The following is an 18,242-nucleotide window of genomic DNA, read 5'->3' as shown; positions in this document are numbered from 1 at the left end:
TTTGGGACTTTGAAGAATTTTCCTAATGTATATATGTAGAATTATCACTGTGTTATCCTTCCATTACAAATGGGACTTACACTTAGGAGCAATTTCATTGGCAGGCTATATAACTGTATCTGACCTTTTGGAAACTACAGAAGAAAGAAAAGATCAACTATCTCTAGAGAAAATATTACGAAAAGGCACAAGTAAAACTCATCTAACCCTTACCCTGAATGTTATAGTCAAAGAAGTCCAGCTTAAACAGCAGTTACAAAGTAAAGAATGGTCTACAGATCTGTAGATACACTGCCTAAGTCTAAATTAGTATCTAGCATTCACTTGCTTTGTATGACCTTAGTCAAGTTACTTATATTCTGTGTCTCAGTTTCGTCAGCTGTAAAATGGGGGGATGATTATTGTGAACATTAAAACAACCCACAAAAAGTACACAGAACTAGGGCGGGCAAAAAGTAACCAGTCAATGTGTATAACTTGCATCTTTCTGATACGAGGTAGTCACATAAAAATTCTAATATTTGACAATATTTGACTTCAGAATTGGAAATTGCATTAAGTTGGACCTACTGAAAGGAAATAAAGTATGGCAGTGACAGATGCTCTCCTTTAAATATTGTATCCTATGTGACTTTTGTCTTTTATGTGTTGCCAATTTCTTTGATTTGGAACTTCCTGTAGAACAGACCCTTACAGGCATGGAAAAAGAAAGAAGGAATAAACCAAGGATGACTTCCAAGTAGGTAGAGGATGGGAATAATTAGGAAGAAGCTGTATCTCGTCACCTATATTGTCCATACACAACAGCACTGTAGGGTAATTGAGAAATTACAAGAGTGTTAATAAATACTTTTTACATTTATTAATTAGTCATCTTTGGATGCCCTTTGTCCATAATGTTTCCTCTACTAGATCTGAAACCTAAATACCACTTTTCTCTGCAATTTCCCTGGAACTGAGTACTAATAGTTGTTTGTCTAGTGAGCCATTCCATTATGTCATGGTATGTGTGTGTGTGTGTACACACACACACACACACACAAGTATATATACACAATCTTTTTGAGACGGTCTCACTCTGCCACCCAGGCTGGAGTGCAGTGGAAAAATCTTGGCTCACTGGAATCTCTGCCTCCCAGATTCTCTCCCACCTCAGCCTCCCAAGTAGCTGAGACTTCAGGCGCGTGCCACCATGCCCAGCTAAGTTTTGTATTTTTAGTAAAGGTGGAGTTTCGCCATGTTGGCCAGACTGGTCTCAAACTCCTGACCTTAAGTGATCTGCCCTCCTCAGCCTCCCAAAGTGCTGGGATTACAGGCATGAGCCACTGGGCCTGGCCTATATATTTCTTTTTTGAAGAATCATTGTTACTTGCATGCTTTGAAACAAAGTGCTTCATCTTGCCAACCTTGTAACATACTGTTGCTGTCAGAATAGCAACCATTGGGATAGATTGTAATTAGCCTTCATTTCCATCACTGGTTATCTCAAATATAAATCATGCATCTGTGTGAATCAATAGAAAAACTGGATTTAGGCCTGGCGTGGTGGCTCATGCCTGTAATCCCAGCACTTTGGGAGGCTGAGGCAGGCGGATCACGAGGTCGGGAGATCGAGACCAGCCTGGCTAACAAGGCAAAACCCCATTTCTACTAAAAATACAAAAAATTAGCCAAGCGTGGTGGCAGTAGCCTGTAATCCCAGCTGTTCGGGAGGCTGAGGAAGGAGAATCGCTTGAACCCAGGAGGTAGAAGTTGCAGTGAGCCGAGATCATGCCACTACACTCCAGCCAAGGTGATGGAGTGAGACTCTCAAAAAAAAAAAACAAAAAAAAAAACAAAACAAACAAAAAAAACTGGGTTTAACTTTCAGAATGTTCAATTTTATAGGGGATATTTAAAGCTGGTATAAGATAATTACTACAATCATGGATTGTAATCATTCCACAAATTTTAAAATAACTTTATGAATTACCTTAATATATAAAAATATAAGATAAAACATTTACCATAATTTTAGTAATATTTGCTTTAGAATACCTGGTAAAATGAATTAGTACTGACCTATCTAACTTAAAGATAAAAAAAAATTCAGACCTAGCTTTAGAACTTAGTTTTATTACAAAACATGTTAAAGGTAGACCTGATCAGACAATGAATCACGCTGACTTTTGGTTAAGCATACTTTTGGGTTCATAGCATCCCCCTTACAGATAATGACTTGATTTCCATTACCTATGGTGGGGTTTCCTATTTAAAGTTCGAATGCACATCTGTTTGAACCATTTCTAGTGTACTTGATAGAGTAACATACATATTGGGTTCTAGTTAAGATGCTTTATAAAATGCCAAATAACATTTTGTATCTGGAGAGATGATAAAAACTATTTTGTAACTTTGCTCTTGCACACTTGCTAGCTGCAAGGAATAACTTGGCTTTTTCTTGATATCTTTGTGGCCAGATTTTAGTGCTCTTTTGGTATACAGAAGTCTCTAAAAGTATTTGATGCTAAGGAATAATGAATAAATACATACTGATTTTATCTGTTAAGGTCCACACGACATTCCAGTATTTTTATATCACTATTAAAGAAAACAATGGTGTTCCAGTGATACATATGATTCCTGACAATGACATCACCAGAGATAGAAATATGAGACATGGGAAGGAACACTCAGGCCTTCATGTATTTTCTGATATGTACATCCCTGGCATTGATTTCCTTGGCACAAAGGAAATTTGTTCCCATGTCTAGGGTGGTGAATGTCGTTAGCTTATTGCTTTGGCCCCGCTATCCACTTCTGTCTTCCTTGGGAGGCTGATGTCTGTGGACTATATCAGCAGTCTCCTTTGCCCTCTGGCTTCCAGTTGGATTTGGCCAAAGAGAGCCTTAGTAAGAGGCGGAGAGGAAAGGAATTCCATCACCCAATATCAAAGCTCCTGTCAGATGATGTTCTCAGTTCTCTCTTTACGTAGTAACTAGAAACCACTCTCCTTTTCATTCTTATGAGTCTAAGAGTAATGACACTTCTCTATTACTAGTTCCAGTGGTTTCATTATACCTTCCCTCATTTTTATAAACAGTCTCTTATTAAACTCTTCTCAAATTACCAAAGTCCTGCTATGGCCATATAAATTGCAAAGGAGAGTGTCATTCTCCACCTCCGGGTGATAACATTTAACAGGAGGGAATGTAATTTATTTAATGTTTTTATCGAGCATTTTCTATGCTAGGTAACATACCAGACATCTTAAATTTATTAACCCTTTTTAATCCTTATATTTTGAAGTTGGTCCCTTCTGTTACTTTGAGGTCAACGTTACAAGGATAATTATAGAAGATACGGATTATTTGGTTTAGAAAATTTGGAATAAATGTGCGACAGCTAACACAGAATGTATCTTACAAAGTGCCATACTAAGTTCACTTAAATCTTTGCAATATCATCACAACATAGGTAATGACACATTCTCTTTTTATAGATGAAAAGAGTAAGGCACAGAGAAGTTACTTGCCCAAGATCACACTGCAGAGCTGGGAGCTGAACCCAAGGCATTCTGGGTGTACAGTCAACATTCTTATTCATGGCATCATACCACTCCCCTGTGTTTTCCAAAGCATATTTCATCAGTGACTTTTTTTCTAAATTCTCTCTGCATAAATCTAATGTATTTCAGTCATTTGTATTCTAATTTGAAATACAAAGCCAGCATTTTTCTGTTTTTAGGCGGTTCCTTTCAAGAGAAAACTAACCTATGATGCCACAAGTCGTCATAGTGGCCATTCTTGAGGGGGATTCTACATAGAGCGTGTGAGGAAGCTCCTAGGGTGTCAATAATACTCTATTTCTTAAATCTCGATGCTGGTAACATGAATGTGTTCGGTTTGTGATGATTCATTGAGCTGTACACTTAAGACGTGTACTTTATGTATATTATTCCGCAACAAAATATTGCTTTATTATACAATACTTTTGCCAACCCATATTTAAGAAAACAAAAAAATCGACTCTGAAAGCTTCCTATTTACATGACAATGGGTTGCCTTATTTTTCTGGGAGCTGGTCAGCAGCGTTCTTCGGTAAGTTTTGAATCCCCAGTTTTGCAATTCTTTGTGGTATTTGTGACATTTTTGGTGTTTCCAATGTCCAGGGATTTGTAATTGCAGAAGTATCTTGACTTTCTTAGTGACAGATATGTCAATGGCTTGACCTTTTTGTAACCAGAAGGTCGTGCTAAGTTATCCCTATGTTCTTTACTTTCTACTGAAAGGGGAGAACAACAAAAGAATACTTATAGTCAAAAGAACAAGAAAAGGCAGGAAAAAGCAAGTTTGTAAGTGCATCCCCTGTACCATCTGCATTTAGCAGTTTTAGTAACTGTATAGGGAATAATGCCTTCCCCTATTGACTTGCACTCTCACAGGGATGCCAAAGTAATAAAAAACATTTTACATGCACTCTACACTTTCTTTTTTTTTTTTTTTTTGTTTTATACTACATTTAATCAGCATTGCTGTTAATGGCAGCATTGTCTGGTTCTTTTTTTTTTTAATTTATTTATTATTATACTTTAAGTTGTAGGGTACATGTGCATAACGTGCAGGTTTGTTACATATGTATACTTGTGCCATGTTGGTGTGCTGCACCCATCAACTCGTCATTTACATCAGGTATAACTCCCAATGCAATGCCTCCCCCTTCCCCCCTCCCCATGATAGGCCCCTGTGTGTGATGTTCCCCTTCCTGAGTCCAAGTGATCTCATTGTTCAGTTCCCACCTATGAGTGAGAACATGCGGTGTTTGGTTTTCTGTTCCTGTGATAGTTTGCTAAGAATGATGGTTTCCAGCTGCATCCATGTCCCTACAAAGGACACAAACCCATCCTTTTTGATGGCTGCATAGTATTCCATGGTGTATATGTGCCACATTTTCTTAATCCAATCTGTCACTGATGGACATTTGGGTTGATTCCAAGTCTTTGCTATTGTGAATAGTGCTGCAATAAACATACGTGTGCATGTGTCTTTATAGCAGCATAATTTATAATCCTTTGGGTATATACCCAGTAATGGGATGGCTGGGTCATATGGTACATCTAGTTCTAGATCTTTGAGGAATCGCCATACTGTCTAATAGATATAGTATTTTTATATTATCAAAAAGATTTTTAACTTTTTTGTGAGATCTTGCTCCGTCACCCAGGCTAGAGTGCAGTGGCATGATCTCTGCTCACTGCAACCTCCACCTCCCAGGTTCTAGCTATTCCCCTGCCTCAGCCTCTTGAGTAGTTGGGATCACAGGCGTGTGCCACCACTCCTGGCTAATTCTTGTAGTTTTAGTAGAGACTTGGTTTCATCATGTTGGCCAGGCTGGTCTTGAACTCCTGACCTCAAGTGATCCACCCGCCTCAGCCTCTCAAAGTGTTAGGATTACAGGTGTAAGCCACTGCGCCTGGCCGAATTAAACATTCTTACACCTAGAATTTGGCCAAAGAAAGAGATGTAGACAAATAGTGACAAAATGAAACAAAAATCATTCTATATTGAGTGCATACAATTTGCCAAATCTGTATAACATTCCTATGTGTTGCAGTTAAACCTCACAGGAGCGCTCTTGAGTAATAATTTGATCCCCATTCTAATAGTGAATTAGAAGCATCCAGGAGAAATAGTATATTTGACTTTACCTGGGGTATTCATACTACAGGGAGAATAAAACTAAGCGCTGAAAGGTCTGTAAAGTTACAGGCTAAATGTAGCACATTTAACTTAAAAAAAAAAAACACACACACTTTAGACAGGAATTGGGGGGATTTTTGCTCAAAAGTGCTTAAAATTGCTTTTACATAAGTCCAGGTGTGATGGCTCATGCCTGTAATCCCAGCAATTTGGGAGGCTGAGGCAGGCAGATCACAAGGTCAAGAGATGGAGACCAGCCTGGCCAATATAGTGAAACCCCTCTCTACTAAAAATACAAAACTGAGCTTGGCGTGGTGGCACACGCCTGTAGTCCCAGCTACTTGGGAGGCTGAAGCAGGAGAATCACTTGAACCCAGGAGGTGGAGGTTGCAGTGAGCCAAGATCGTGCCACTGCACTCTAGCCTGGCAACAGAGTGAGACTCCATCTCAATAATAATAATAATAATAATAATAGTTTTACATTAAAACAAGCATATATGAATTTTTAGCATAAAGTATATGCTTTCAAAGAAATTTTAAACCTACAGGCACTGTGTAATTTATACTGCCAGACTCCAGGGTAAAGTCTATCAATTTCATTTCCTGGAAGGATGTTCTGGTAGAACATTCTGAGAAGCACTCTATGAGAGAATATGGTGAATATGACTAATAGAAATTGGATTTCAATGGTCATACTTTAACATATCATTGACTCTGAGTTTTGAAAATAATATAGCAGGAACTGTTTCCTTATCTCACTGCTTTCTCTCTCTAGGTGCCCCAGCTATAGGAGCACATGGGAGCTCTTGCCTGACCTATAATCCCTTACTCCCTCTCCATTTCGGTTAACTCCAGTTTTAAAAGAAGACTTAAAAAAGACCTTGGTCTGTGTATTTAAGTTTGGCCAACAAAGCAAGATTCTGTCTGCCTTTTTGACCTTTGCCTAGACTTTGTCTCCAAACCCAAACATAGTCCTTGTGTCTTGGATGCTATATGATCCTTATGGCCTTTGGGGTTCATGTTTTATTCTGTACTCCAAGACTTCCCTCACCTTTCCCAGTCTCTGCTCCTCTTTTTGAATAAACAGTATTTTATCACGCACATACTTCTTGGTCTGACAGACTTCATCTTTCTACCTGGATGTTTTTTGTTTTTTTTTTTAAACAAGTATCTCTGTCAGTTAACTATATTTTCTTCAACAGTGGACACATTGCAGTGCGTAAGATTATTTTTGGATAAGTTTAAAAGTCATGTTTTGCTCAGATAAATCTGTAAAATTTTGCTCCTGGCCAAAGAAGGAAAAAACACATTTTAATGGCATTGTATACCTGCATTCAATACGAAAAACAAATTATTACACCCAAAATGCCAAATTATTCCAGGTTAGATACGGAGTTCTTGGCAGCACCATTAGAAAGTGTAAATTTATTTTCTTATTACTAGAGAGCTTTCCTTAAAGTTTCATTAAAATGGCACTGTTTTAAGATTGACGTGTATATTATGTGTAGTAAAGTTGCTTTTTTAGATTAAATCTGTGGATACATGGTACATTTAGGGGGCAAATAGATATATTGATATAGGCATGCAAAGTGTACTCATATCAGGGTAAATGAAGTATCTATCAACTCAAGAATGTATCCTTTCTTTGTGCCACAAACATTCCACTTGCATTTCTTTCTTTTTTTTTTTTTTTTTTTTTTTTTTTTTTTTTTTTTTGAGACGTAGTCTCGCTCTGTCGCCTAGGCTGGAGTGCAGTGGCACGATCTCAGCTCACTGCAAGCTCCGCCTCCCGGGTTCACGCCATTCTCCTGCCTCAGCCTCCCGAGTAGTTGGGACTACAGGCGCCCGTCACCATGCCCGGCTAATTTTTTGTATTTTTAGTAGAGACGGGGTTTCACCGTGTTAGCCAGGTTGGTCTTGATCTCCTGACCTCGTGATCCGCCCGCCTCGGCCTCCCAAAGTTGCTGGGATTACAAGCCTGAGCCACCGCGCCCCGCCCACTTCTATTTCTTACACCTACAGTAAATGGTTGACTGTAAATCACCCTGTTGTATTACCAAATAATAGATCTTACTCATTCTAACGAGATTTTTGTACCCATTAAACAATTCCCACTTTTCCTGCCCATAACTACCCATCCTAGACTCTGGTAAATATCATTCTACTGTCCATCTCCATGAGTTCAGTTGTTTTAATTTTTAGTTACTGCATATGAGTGAGCACGTGCAAAGTTTTTTATGCCTGGCTTATTTCACTTAATATAATGTATTCCAGTTCCATCCATGTTGTCACAAATGACAACATCTCATTTATTTTATGACTGAGTAGTACCCCACTATGTATATGTACCACATTTTCTTGATCCATTCATTTGTTAATGGATACTTGGATTGCTTCCAAATCTTGGCTATTATGAATAGTGCTGCAATAAACATGTGGGTGCAGATACCTCTTCGACATACTGATTTCCTTTCTTTTGAGTATATACACAACAGTAGGATTGCTGGATTATATGGTAGTTCTGGTTTTAGTTTTTTGAGGAACCTCAAACAGTTCTTCAGTGGTTTTACTACTTTTCCTCCCCACCAACGATGTACTAAGGTTTCCTTTTCCACACAACCTCACCAGCATTGATGTTGCCTGTCTGTTGGATATAAGCCATTTTAACAGGGTTGAGATGATATCTCTATAGTTTTGATTTACATTTATCTAATCAATGATAGTGACAACTTTTTCATATTCCTCTTTGCCATTTGTATGTCATCTTTTGAGAAATCTCTATTCAAATATTTTGCCCATCTTTCAATCAGATTATTATATATTTTTTCAATGGAGTTGTCTGAGCCCCTTATAGATTTTGGTTATTCCTTGTCAGGTGGGTAGTTGGCCAGTATTCTCTCCCACTCTGTGTTGTGTCTTCACTTTGTTGATTATATTCCTTGCTGTGCAGAAGCTTTTAAACTTGCTGTCCCATTTGTGCATGTTTGCTTTGATTGCTTGTGCTTGTGGGGTACTGCTCAAGAAATATTTGCCTAGATCAGTGTCTTGGAGATTTTCTCCCAGTGATTTCTTGTAGTAGTTTCATAGTTTGAGGATTTCGATTTAAGTCTTTGTTCCACTTAGATTTGATATTTTTGTATATGGCAAGAGATAACAGTATAATTTCATTCTTCTGCATATCCAGTTTTCTCAGCACCATTTATTGAAGAGATTGTCTTTTCTTCAGTGTATGTTCTTGGCACCTTTGTTAAAAGTGAATTTACTTTAGGTCTGTGGAGTTTCTGGGCTCTATTCTGTTCCATTGGTCTATGTGTCTGTTTTTATGCCATGAGCATGCATTTTTGGTTGGTATAGCTCTGTAGTATAATTTGAAGTCAGGTAATGGGATTCCTACTTTTGTAAACAAGGATCATTTGATTATTTGTTTTCAATCTGGATGCCCTTTCTTTCTTTGATCTAGCTAGGACTTCCAGTAATATGTTAAACAGTGGTGAAAAGTGGGCATCCTTGTTACAGATCTTAGAGAAAAGTCATGTAAGTTTTCGCCATTCAGTATGAAATTAGCTGTGGGTTTCTCATATGTGGCTTGTACTGTGTTAAGGTATGCTGCTTCTATACCCAGTTTTGAGGGTTTTTATCATGAAGGGATGTTGAACTTTTATCAAATGCTTTTTCAACATCTATTGAAATCATAATGTTTTTGTCCTTGATTCTGTTGATATGATCTTTCACATTGATTTTTTTGCATATGATGAACCATCCTGGCATCCCTGGGATAATTACCACTTGGTTATGATGAATGACCTTTTTACTGTTGTGTTAAATTGGGTTTGCTAGTATTTTATTGAGGATTTTTGTATCAGTATTTGTCAGAGATAATAGCCTTTAGTTTTGTTTTCTGGATGTCTTTGTCTGGTTTTCGTGTCAAGCTAATACTGGCCTCATAGAATGAGTCTAGAAGTACTTCCTCCTCCTCTTTTTCACCATAGTTTGAATATTACGTGTTTAAATGTTTGGTAAAATTCAGCAGTGAAGCCATCAAGGTCTTGGGCTTTTGTTTGCTGGGAGACTTTTTACATCTTTGATCTCATTACTTTTTATTGGTCTGTTCAGGTTTTGGATTTCTTGATTCAATCTAATTTTGAGTTTGGTTTGCTTTTCTAGTTCTTTAAGATGTATTGTTACTCTTTTTTTGATATAGGTGCTCATTGCTGTAAACTTTATTAGTACTGATTTATCTGTATCCCATAAGTTTTGATATGTTGTATTTCCATTTTGGTTTCAAGAAATTTTATAACTTCCTTATTAATGTCTTCATTGACCCACTGATCATTCAAGAGAATATAGATTAATTCCCTTGTGTTTTGTATAGTTTCAAGAATTCCTCATTACTGATTTCTCAATTCATTCAACTGTGGTCAGATATAACATGCTTTACATTTCAGTTTTTTGAATTTAAGACTTGTTTTGTGGCCTAACATATGACTCATCCTTGAGAATCCTCCATGTGGTGATGAGAAGAATGTACACTCTGCAGCTGTTGGTTGAACTTTTCTGTAAATATTTATTAGGTACATTTGGTCTGTAGTACAGATTAAGTTCAATGTTTCCTAGTTGACTTTTTTTTTTTTTTTTTTTACCTGATTATGTCCAAGGCTGAAAGTGGGGTATTGTGGTTTCCAGCTCTCTTTAGGTCTAATAATGTTGCTTTATATATCTGGGTGCTCCAGTGTTGGGTACGTATAATTTACAATTATATCTTATTGCTGAATTGATTCCTTTATTATATGTTGATCTTTGTCTTTTTATAGTTTGTCTTGAAATGTATTTTGTCTAAGGATAGCTACTGCTGTTGACATGGAATATCTTTTTATATCCCTTAATGTTAAGTCTGTGGCTTTGTAGGTAAAGTGCATATTGTAGGCAACAGATTGAGTCTTGGTGTGTGGTGGTGGTTTTTTTTTTTTTTTTTTTTTTTTTTTTTTTTTTTTTTTTTTTTTTTTTTTTTTTTTTTTTTTTTTTTTGGTTTTTAAACCATTCTGTCCCTGTCTTTTGATTGGAGAGTTTATTTCATTTACATTGTCTTATTGATAAGAACTTACTCCTCCTACCATTTTGTTATTTTCTGGTTGTTTTGTGGTTTTCCCTTCCATCTTGTCTTCCTTTTAAGTGAAGAAGAGTTTTCTCTAGTGGCATGTTTTTATTTCTTGCTTTTTACATTTTGTGTATCTTCTTATTTGAGGCTACCATGAGGTTTACAAACACTATAACCCGTTATTTCAAACAGACAACCTTGGTTGCATAAACAAGAAAGCAAAGAGAAAACTAATTAAAAACTCTATACTTCATCTCTTTTAATCTTTTCGTTGTTTCTGTTTATATCTCATTATACTGTTGATGTCTTAAAGTTATTATGGTTATTTTTGCTTAGTAACTAAAAGTCGTTTTTTTAGTCTTCAAGATGCGAGTAGTTCATACACCACAATTACAGTATTATAATAGTTTTGTGTTGGTCTGTACTTAGTTTTATGCCTTCAGATGGTTTTTCTGGCTAGTTAAGGTCCTCTTCTTTCCAGTTGATAAATTCTCTAGCATTTCTTGTAGAACAGGTCTGGTGTTGATGAAATCCTACAGCTTCTGTCTTGGAAGGTCTTTTATCTTTCTTGGAAGGATATTTTCACTGGATGTACTATCCTAGGATAAAGGGCATTTTCCTTCAGCACTTTAAATAAGGCATGGCACTCTCTTGGCCTGTAAGTTTTCTGCTGAGAAGTCTATTACTAGTTATGAAGCTTTTTGGAATGTATCTTTTCTCTTGCTGCTTTTAGGATCCTTTCTTGATCCTTTACTTTTGCGAGTTTGATTATTAAATGTCTTGACGTAGTCGTCTTTGAGTGTTCTACAACCTCTTGTATTTGAATTATTGATATCTTGTCTTAACTTTGGAAAGTTCTATTATCTCTTTGAACTTTCTACCCTGATCTCTCTCCCTCCTATCTAAGACCTATAACACTTAGATTTGTCCTTTATAAGCTACTTTCTAGATTTTGTGGGTATGCTTGCTTGCTTTTTTTTTTTTTTTTTTTTTGTCTCCTCCTGTACTTCCAATTAGCCTGTCTTCAAGCTCACTAAACCTTTCTTCTGCTGGATTAATTCTGCTGTTCAGACTCTGATGCATTCTTCAATGTCGATTTTTTTCGATGCCAGAATTTCTGCTTGATTTTCAAAAAATTATTTAAATCTCTTCATTAAATTTATCTGATAGGATTCTGAATTTATTGTGTTACCTTGGATTTTGTTGAGCTTCCTCAAAACAGCTATTTTGAATTGTGTCTGTGAAGGTCATGTATCTGTTACTCCAGAATTGGTCACTGGTGCCTTTTTTTTTAGTTCTCTTGGTGAGATCATGTTTTCCTGGATGGTCTTGATACTTGTGGATGTTTGTCTGTGTATGGGCAAGTCTGTGTATAAAGAGTTGTGTATTTACTATAGTATTCACAATCTGCTCGTTTGAACCCATCCTTCTTGTGAAGGCTTTCCAAATATCAAAAGAGAATGGAGTGTTGAATATAAGTCTTTTGGTACTACAGCCATATCTGTATTAGGGGGCACCCCAAGCCAAGTAATGTTTTAATTATTGTAGACTAATACCCAAGACCACCAAGGTGGGACCTCTAAGATCCAAGAGAATTTTCTAGATTACTCTTGTTCTCTTCCCTTACTCTCCCCCACCTTCCGCACCTCCACAGGAGTCTGTCTCCATGCTGAGATGCTTGGAGCTGGGGGAAGGGATGACATAAGCACTCCTGTTACCACCACCATTGCTTCTGTGCTGTGTCAAACCTGAAGCCATCATAGCACTGGGTCTCACCCAAAGCAACCACTGCCTAATGATGGTGTTTAGTCAGTGTCCAAGAACTTTTAAGACAGCAGGTGGCAAATCCAGCAAGGCTTGTGTCCTTCCCTTCAGAGCAGTGAGTGCCCTTGAGGCCCAGGGCAGGTCCAGGATTGCCATCTAGGCGCCAAGTCCTGAAGTTGTATCTTTATGAATCTATTTGGTGCTCTATTCTACTGTGGCAGAGCTGGCACCCAAGCCACAATACAAAGTTTGTCCCATTCTTCCTGTCCCTTTTCATAAGCAGAAGAATCACTCAAGGTCCAAGAGCTTTTTAGTTTAGTAGTAAATGCTGCCAGGCCTGGGTCTCTTCCTTCAGTGCAGTGGGTTCTCCTCAGGCCCCAGGTGAGTCCAGATATGCCATCCAGGAGCCAAGGCCTGCAATCGGAGACCCCAGGAGCTTGCTTGATGATCTACCTGATTGTGGTTGAGGTAGTACCCAAGCTGCAAGACAAAGTGCACTCTATTGCCTCTCCTTTCCAAAAGCACAAGGAGTATATCCCCACGGCAACCACACTTGGGAATGTCCTGGGCCACACCCAAAGATAGCTTGGCTCTGAGTCTTACCCAAGACTTGGTGAATACTGCCTGGCTACTGCTGCTGCTTATTCCAGACCCAAGGACCCCTTTAGTCAGCAGGTGATGAATTCTACCAGGACTGGATTCTTCCCTTGAAGGTAGCAAGTTCCCTTCTGGCCCAGGGTGTATTTAAGAATGTCACTCAGGAGCCCAGGCCTGGAATGGGGGGGTCTCAGGACTCGGCCTGATGCCTCATTCTACTGTGTTTGAGCTTGTGTCTAAGTTACAAGACAATGTCCTCTTTACTGTCCCTATCCTCTCAAGTGGAAGGAAGCAGTCTCTCTCAAAGTTGTCAGCTGCACTGCCAGGGGTTTAGAGGATGGGGTGGTATAAGCACTGGTGTCTTACTAGGTTGTGTGCTCACCAAGTCCCCTGACTTTGAGTCTGGCGCAGCACCAAGACTTGCCCAGGAATTGCAGTTTTTGTAGCCGGGACTCCCTTTGAAGTTTATTTAGGATCCCAAAGTGCTTGAGCTCACAGCGGTGAGACTAGCTGGAACTCAGGTTCTAACTGCTGAGATGGGTGATAAGCTCCCTGGATAGGGCTGGTCTGAAATGTTTCCTCCACAGGCACTTAATGAACTCTGCCCTGTGTTGCTTCCCACTGTGACAGGGCAGCACTGGGTTCCAGTGCTACATCCCACAATCCTGTGTCCTCCCTCCTGTAAGCACACAGATGGTCTACATGTGACATGGTCTCTGCCAGGGGATGGGGGAGGGGTGGTGTTGGCAATTTGTAACTGTCTTTCCTACCATCTTCAGTGCCTCTTTTGATATGATAATAAAATCAAGTACTGTGATTTGCTCACTTGATTTTTTGGTTCTTCTGTAGGTGCGTGCTTATGTGGATATCTGTTCAATTTGGTGTTTCTGTAGCAGCGGTAGCGGGAAAGATGATTGCTGGAAGGTTCTGTTGGACCGTCTTGTTCTTCCTTCCTCCTAGTAAAGCTACTTTTTAAAAATTCTAGCATGTTAGGGTTTTGTGTTCTTTTTCCCATGGAATTTTAAAATGGATCTATTTGAGTAGAATTTCAAAAGAATAACTCAGTTAATTTTTGTTTAAGTATATATGTGGCTAGATTCACAAAGCTGGGTACACAGGGACTGGTTGACTGACTGCAGGGATCATTGTTGTCTGTGTGAAGTACCCAGGCATTGACAGGTCTTGTCATTGAAATGGCTACCTAGTTGTAGGAATAGTCTATGATCCTATGTCTTTAATCGTGGAAGTTTCAGAAGTTTCAGGGATGTCTTTTGCCTGGAAACCAGGGATTTTCTTGACTTGTGTGAAATTCAAAGTTTATGTGTGATCCAAGAAGTACATGAAAAAGAGCACAGTCACCCAAAGGCTAATGTTAGACCCATCACCTGACATTTTTTGGAAAGTATTTCTTGATCCCAAGGCTTGAGTGTTCCCACTGTTCATGTTCTTTAGTCCTTTTTAATGCTTCTATGTAATAGTACCTTTTAGGAATATTTTCTCTGCTGGACTCTAAGTTCTTTAGGGTCTGGGCCTGTGTCTGATGTACTAGGATATGATTTAGTACCTAGCTCAGGTTTATTCATGCTCAATATGTCTGTGACTGATTAAATAAGGGATTTCTAGATAACTTAGGTGATGAAAAATCTGGGAATTACCTCATGGGGATTGTAGGGTTTTAACCAGAAAACGATTTGGTGAAATATGATAGACAAATGTTTGAAAGATAATCAAATAGTAGATTATAAAAGGACAAGGAAGGCAACATAAGATTTGAAAGAACAAGAACCCAGAATTAGACAGATCTGAGACACAATTTTGGCTTTACCCCATTCTAGTTTCATGACAAACAGCCACATACTTAACCTCTAAGTGTCTCATGTAAGATGAGTATGTTACTGCTAATCTCAGAAATGCCACAACGGTTGTGAAATCCACTCACTTAACAGTCTCTCTCGTGAGTATTTACTTCAAAAATGTTAAACATTATTGACTATTTTTCCTTAGTATAATTCCTGAGCCAAAGAACTTAGTAAAATCGATGAAAAGCTCTCAGGCTTGTTTCAAACCTAATTAAACCTGATATTCCTAAAATTTGAGTTATCCAGTAGGAGCATAGGTCATTCTGAATCAGCATGCCAAAAGTGTATGCACAGCAAGCATGTTCTGAGTGATGAGGATGTTGAATACTCTGTATATTCCAAGAATGGTTAAACTTTATGTACCCACCCAGGTAGATTTGTGTGGTCTTTGCTGCTTTGCGTATTTACTTTTCCCTTTACCCCTAACTGCCTGATCATTCCTATTTTTTTCTCTCCTTCACAGAATCTATATTCATTTAAGTGAATTAATTAGATCACTTAGGCTATAAATCTCCTATCTTGCTATTCAAAATAATTCAAATAGACTTGATCTATGATCAAATTTTTTAATTTTTTTTTGTCATTTGAACTTTCCTTTCTTCATCATCTTTGGTAGATAATTATACACACTAATTATCCTTAAATATAACTTTAGTTTTCAAAAGGCAGAATCGTGAAAATATCATTGGAAGTGTGCTTTGTTACATTGAGTATATATTTTTTTTATTTCAGTTTGGGAAGCAGCATATAGAGAACCTCTTCAGTGACCTACAGGATGGGAGACGCCTCCTAGACCTCCTTGAAGGCCTGACAGGGCAAAAACTGGTATGTGACTTAATTTTAAGAAAGTTAACTTTAAACTTAGTAGAATTTCAGACCAGAAACTGAAAACATAGTTATATGAGATCTAGTAAAATTAACTTACTCAGTGCTGATTGAACTAGCAATACCTATTCCTTTTAGTAAAGCAACCTCGTAGGATTTTCATTTGGCATAGTCTACCACCTGCAGAAAAATAAGGTAAAAATTTCAGTAATACAATTTATATTAATAGATATTACTCAATTTTACTACTTGGTATCTATCTTATCAAATATCTTAAGGCTTTTATACATAATGACTTCAAAAATTATCTTTGTACTTTTGTGTATTTTGAAGTTATTTTACAATGAACCTGTATTTATAAATGTGGGGATAGCATAATAAAGTACAGGCATTATAGTGTAATACGTGACAGCATATGTGATGAGAATATCACTTCCTCCTGAACTGTTATCTTGTCTAACTTCACAGAATTCCTGTGAAGATACATGATTGATATACACAGTTACAGATCAATTAATTCATGCTGATCAAGATCTTACACTGGGGGCGGCGGGGGGGCGGGGGGGGAGAAGAACTCAAATTGAAATCCCCTGAAATAATCTTCTTAGATTGCTATTCTAAAAAGTAGAGTTTAAGCCCCCAGTCTACAGTCATAAATAACTGTTCTACCTATCAAATTCTGCTAAATTATTGCCTTCATCTCTTATCTTTGCCCTTCATTACAACTCCCCAGCACATGCACAGACACGCACAGACACACACAGATTTTGTTTTATTATACAAACTGAAGCTGTCGTCCAAAGTCAATTAGCAAAAATGCTATCTCCCCCAACCTGCTTCCTATAACTCTTAGGCTAAGCCACTTTTTTCTCAGTATATGCTGTCAGGTATCTCTGGGTTTTTGCCTACATTGTTTTACTTGCCTCCATTTCTTTCTGTACTTCTGTCTACCCAAACAGTCTCCCAGAAACCTTGATTTCTCCTCAGTAAAGCTTTTCCCACATTACCTTTGCTGATTTTTTTTTCCCTCTCAAATTCCACAGAATGCCCATTTTGTCTTGTTTTTAGTGTATGACTGACATCCCTCCTCAATTAAATCCTGAAGTCCTATAGAGAAGAGACATCCCTTATGCTTTCATTTATTATCTTCAAGTATGTGAGATTAATATTAAAACTGATATATTTTCAAGAAGTCTGAACTTGTACTAATATAAGAACAACTTGATGACATATTGAAATAATAACTTCAGTCCAGGGGAAAAATCAGATTTATTGCCTTATAGCTGAACTGTTTGCTTTGAGCCAATTTGAGGTCATCGTGTAAACTTAGTCTTAATTTCACTAGTTAGAGATACATTTGTGTATAATTCATCTCCTATGTGAACAATTTACATATATATGGATATGTAATATATTTATAGAAATCAGTGTGTCTCTGTGTATATCATTTCTCCTGAATTCTGGAGTCAGTCCTACTTTCAGTTACCGAATACTAGAAGTCCCAGTGTCTTCCAAATGTTCATGAAAAAATCTTTCAAAGATTATGGCTTACTCAGCCTGTCCTGGCCCTCTGTATGAGTCTGTTGTCTTTTCACTTCCAAGTATATCTGCATAATCACTTCTCCTGTGCTACAATCCTTCCTGGTCATTTTCCTGACTGAGTCAACCCGTGTATCACCCAAAGAAATTTTGTCAGAGTTAACACATTTCGTACAGACATAATGTTTAAGATAATTTCAGATCCTTTTGTAATTCATAAGCATGATTTGGGTGTTTATACTTAGATTTGAGATATGCCTTCCTCTAAACTTAGGATGTTGGCACACTACCCATCTGATATGAAGAAAAAATAATTTTGGCAAAATTTAAAAATCCACATGATTTTCATTTATGCACATACATACATAGACACTAATACAAAATGAACCTAATTAGTAATAGCACTAAAGAAAAAAGTATCAAACAAAATATCCATGAGATTGGCCAGGTAGCGAAAAATCACCAAACATTTACACATGCCAGTATAGATTACATAATTTCAGATACTGCTACTAACAGAATTCGTACACCATTGTTTGTCCTAATCACAGACCTGTCAGCCATGGTCTGAGGATCTTGCCTTTCCCGTAAAGCAGAATCACCTCTCTAACGAATGCTTCCAATCCCACGACTCCAATTCTGTATACCTTGTCTTGAATTCTACATTTCTAGAGAGATACATCTTCTCCTAACGGGAGTCCATGTATACTATTGGACAGACATTTTTAGTATTCTACTCAGAAGCATCTGCATTTGGATTATTGGCTCAGAGCATCCCCAGGGTTAAAAGGAAGGTACTTGCCTTACAATCATAAAATAGGAAATACTCCTCAAGGAGACTCTAATAGGGGCAGATTTTAAGTTCCCACTTCAGGATCAGAAACT

General features: G+C 37.8%; 1 protein-coding gene and 1 non-coding gene across 15 annotated transcripts in view; both read left to right on the top strand.

The window, feature by feature from the left end:
* Positions 1–18,242, top strand: part of DMD (dystrophin) — a 2,269,491-nt gene that overhangs the window by 480,208 nt on the left and 1,771,041 nt on the right. For all 14 annotated transcript variants that reach the window (XM_050777140.1, XM_050777144.1, XM_050777148.1 and 11 more), the window contains exon 3: positions 15,726–15,818. In XM_050777140.1, coding sequence (XP_050633097.1) covers positions 15,726–15,818 — 93 coding nt within the window. The remainder of the gene's footprint in view (positions 1–15,725; positions 15,819–18,242) is intronic.
* On the top strand, positions 17,559–17,657 carry LOC126947065 (small nucleolar RNA U13). The gene has a single exon (XR_007722910.1). It is a non-coding gene; the product is annotated as a small nucleolar RNA U13 (small nucleolar RNA).

This window comes from Macaca thibetana, chromosome X (genome assembly GCF_024542745.1).
Source record: "Macaca thibetana thibetana isolate TM-01 chromosome X, ASM2454274v1, whole genome shotgun sequence".
Lineage (NCBI taxonomy): Eukaryota > Metazoa > Chordata > Mammalia > Primates > Cercopithecidae > Macaca > Macaca thibetana.
The sequence above is the reverse complement of the archived record's forward strand: the minus strand, read 5'-3'. Positions and strand labels throughout refer to the sequence as shown.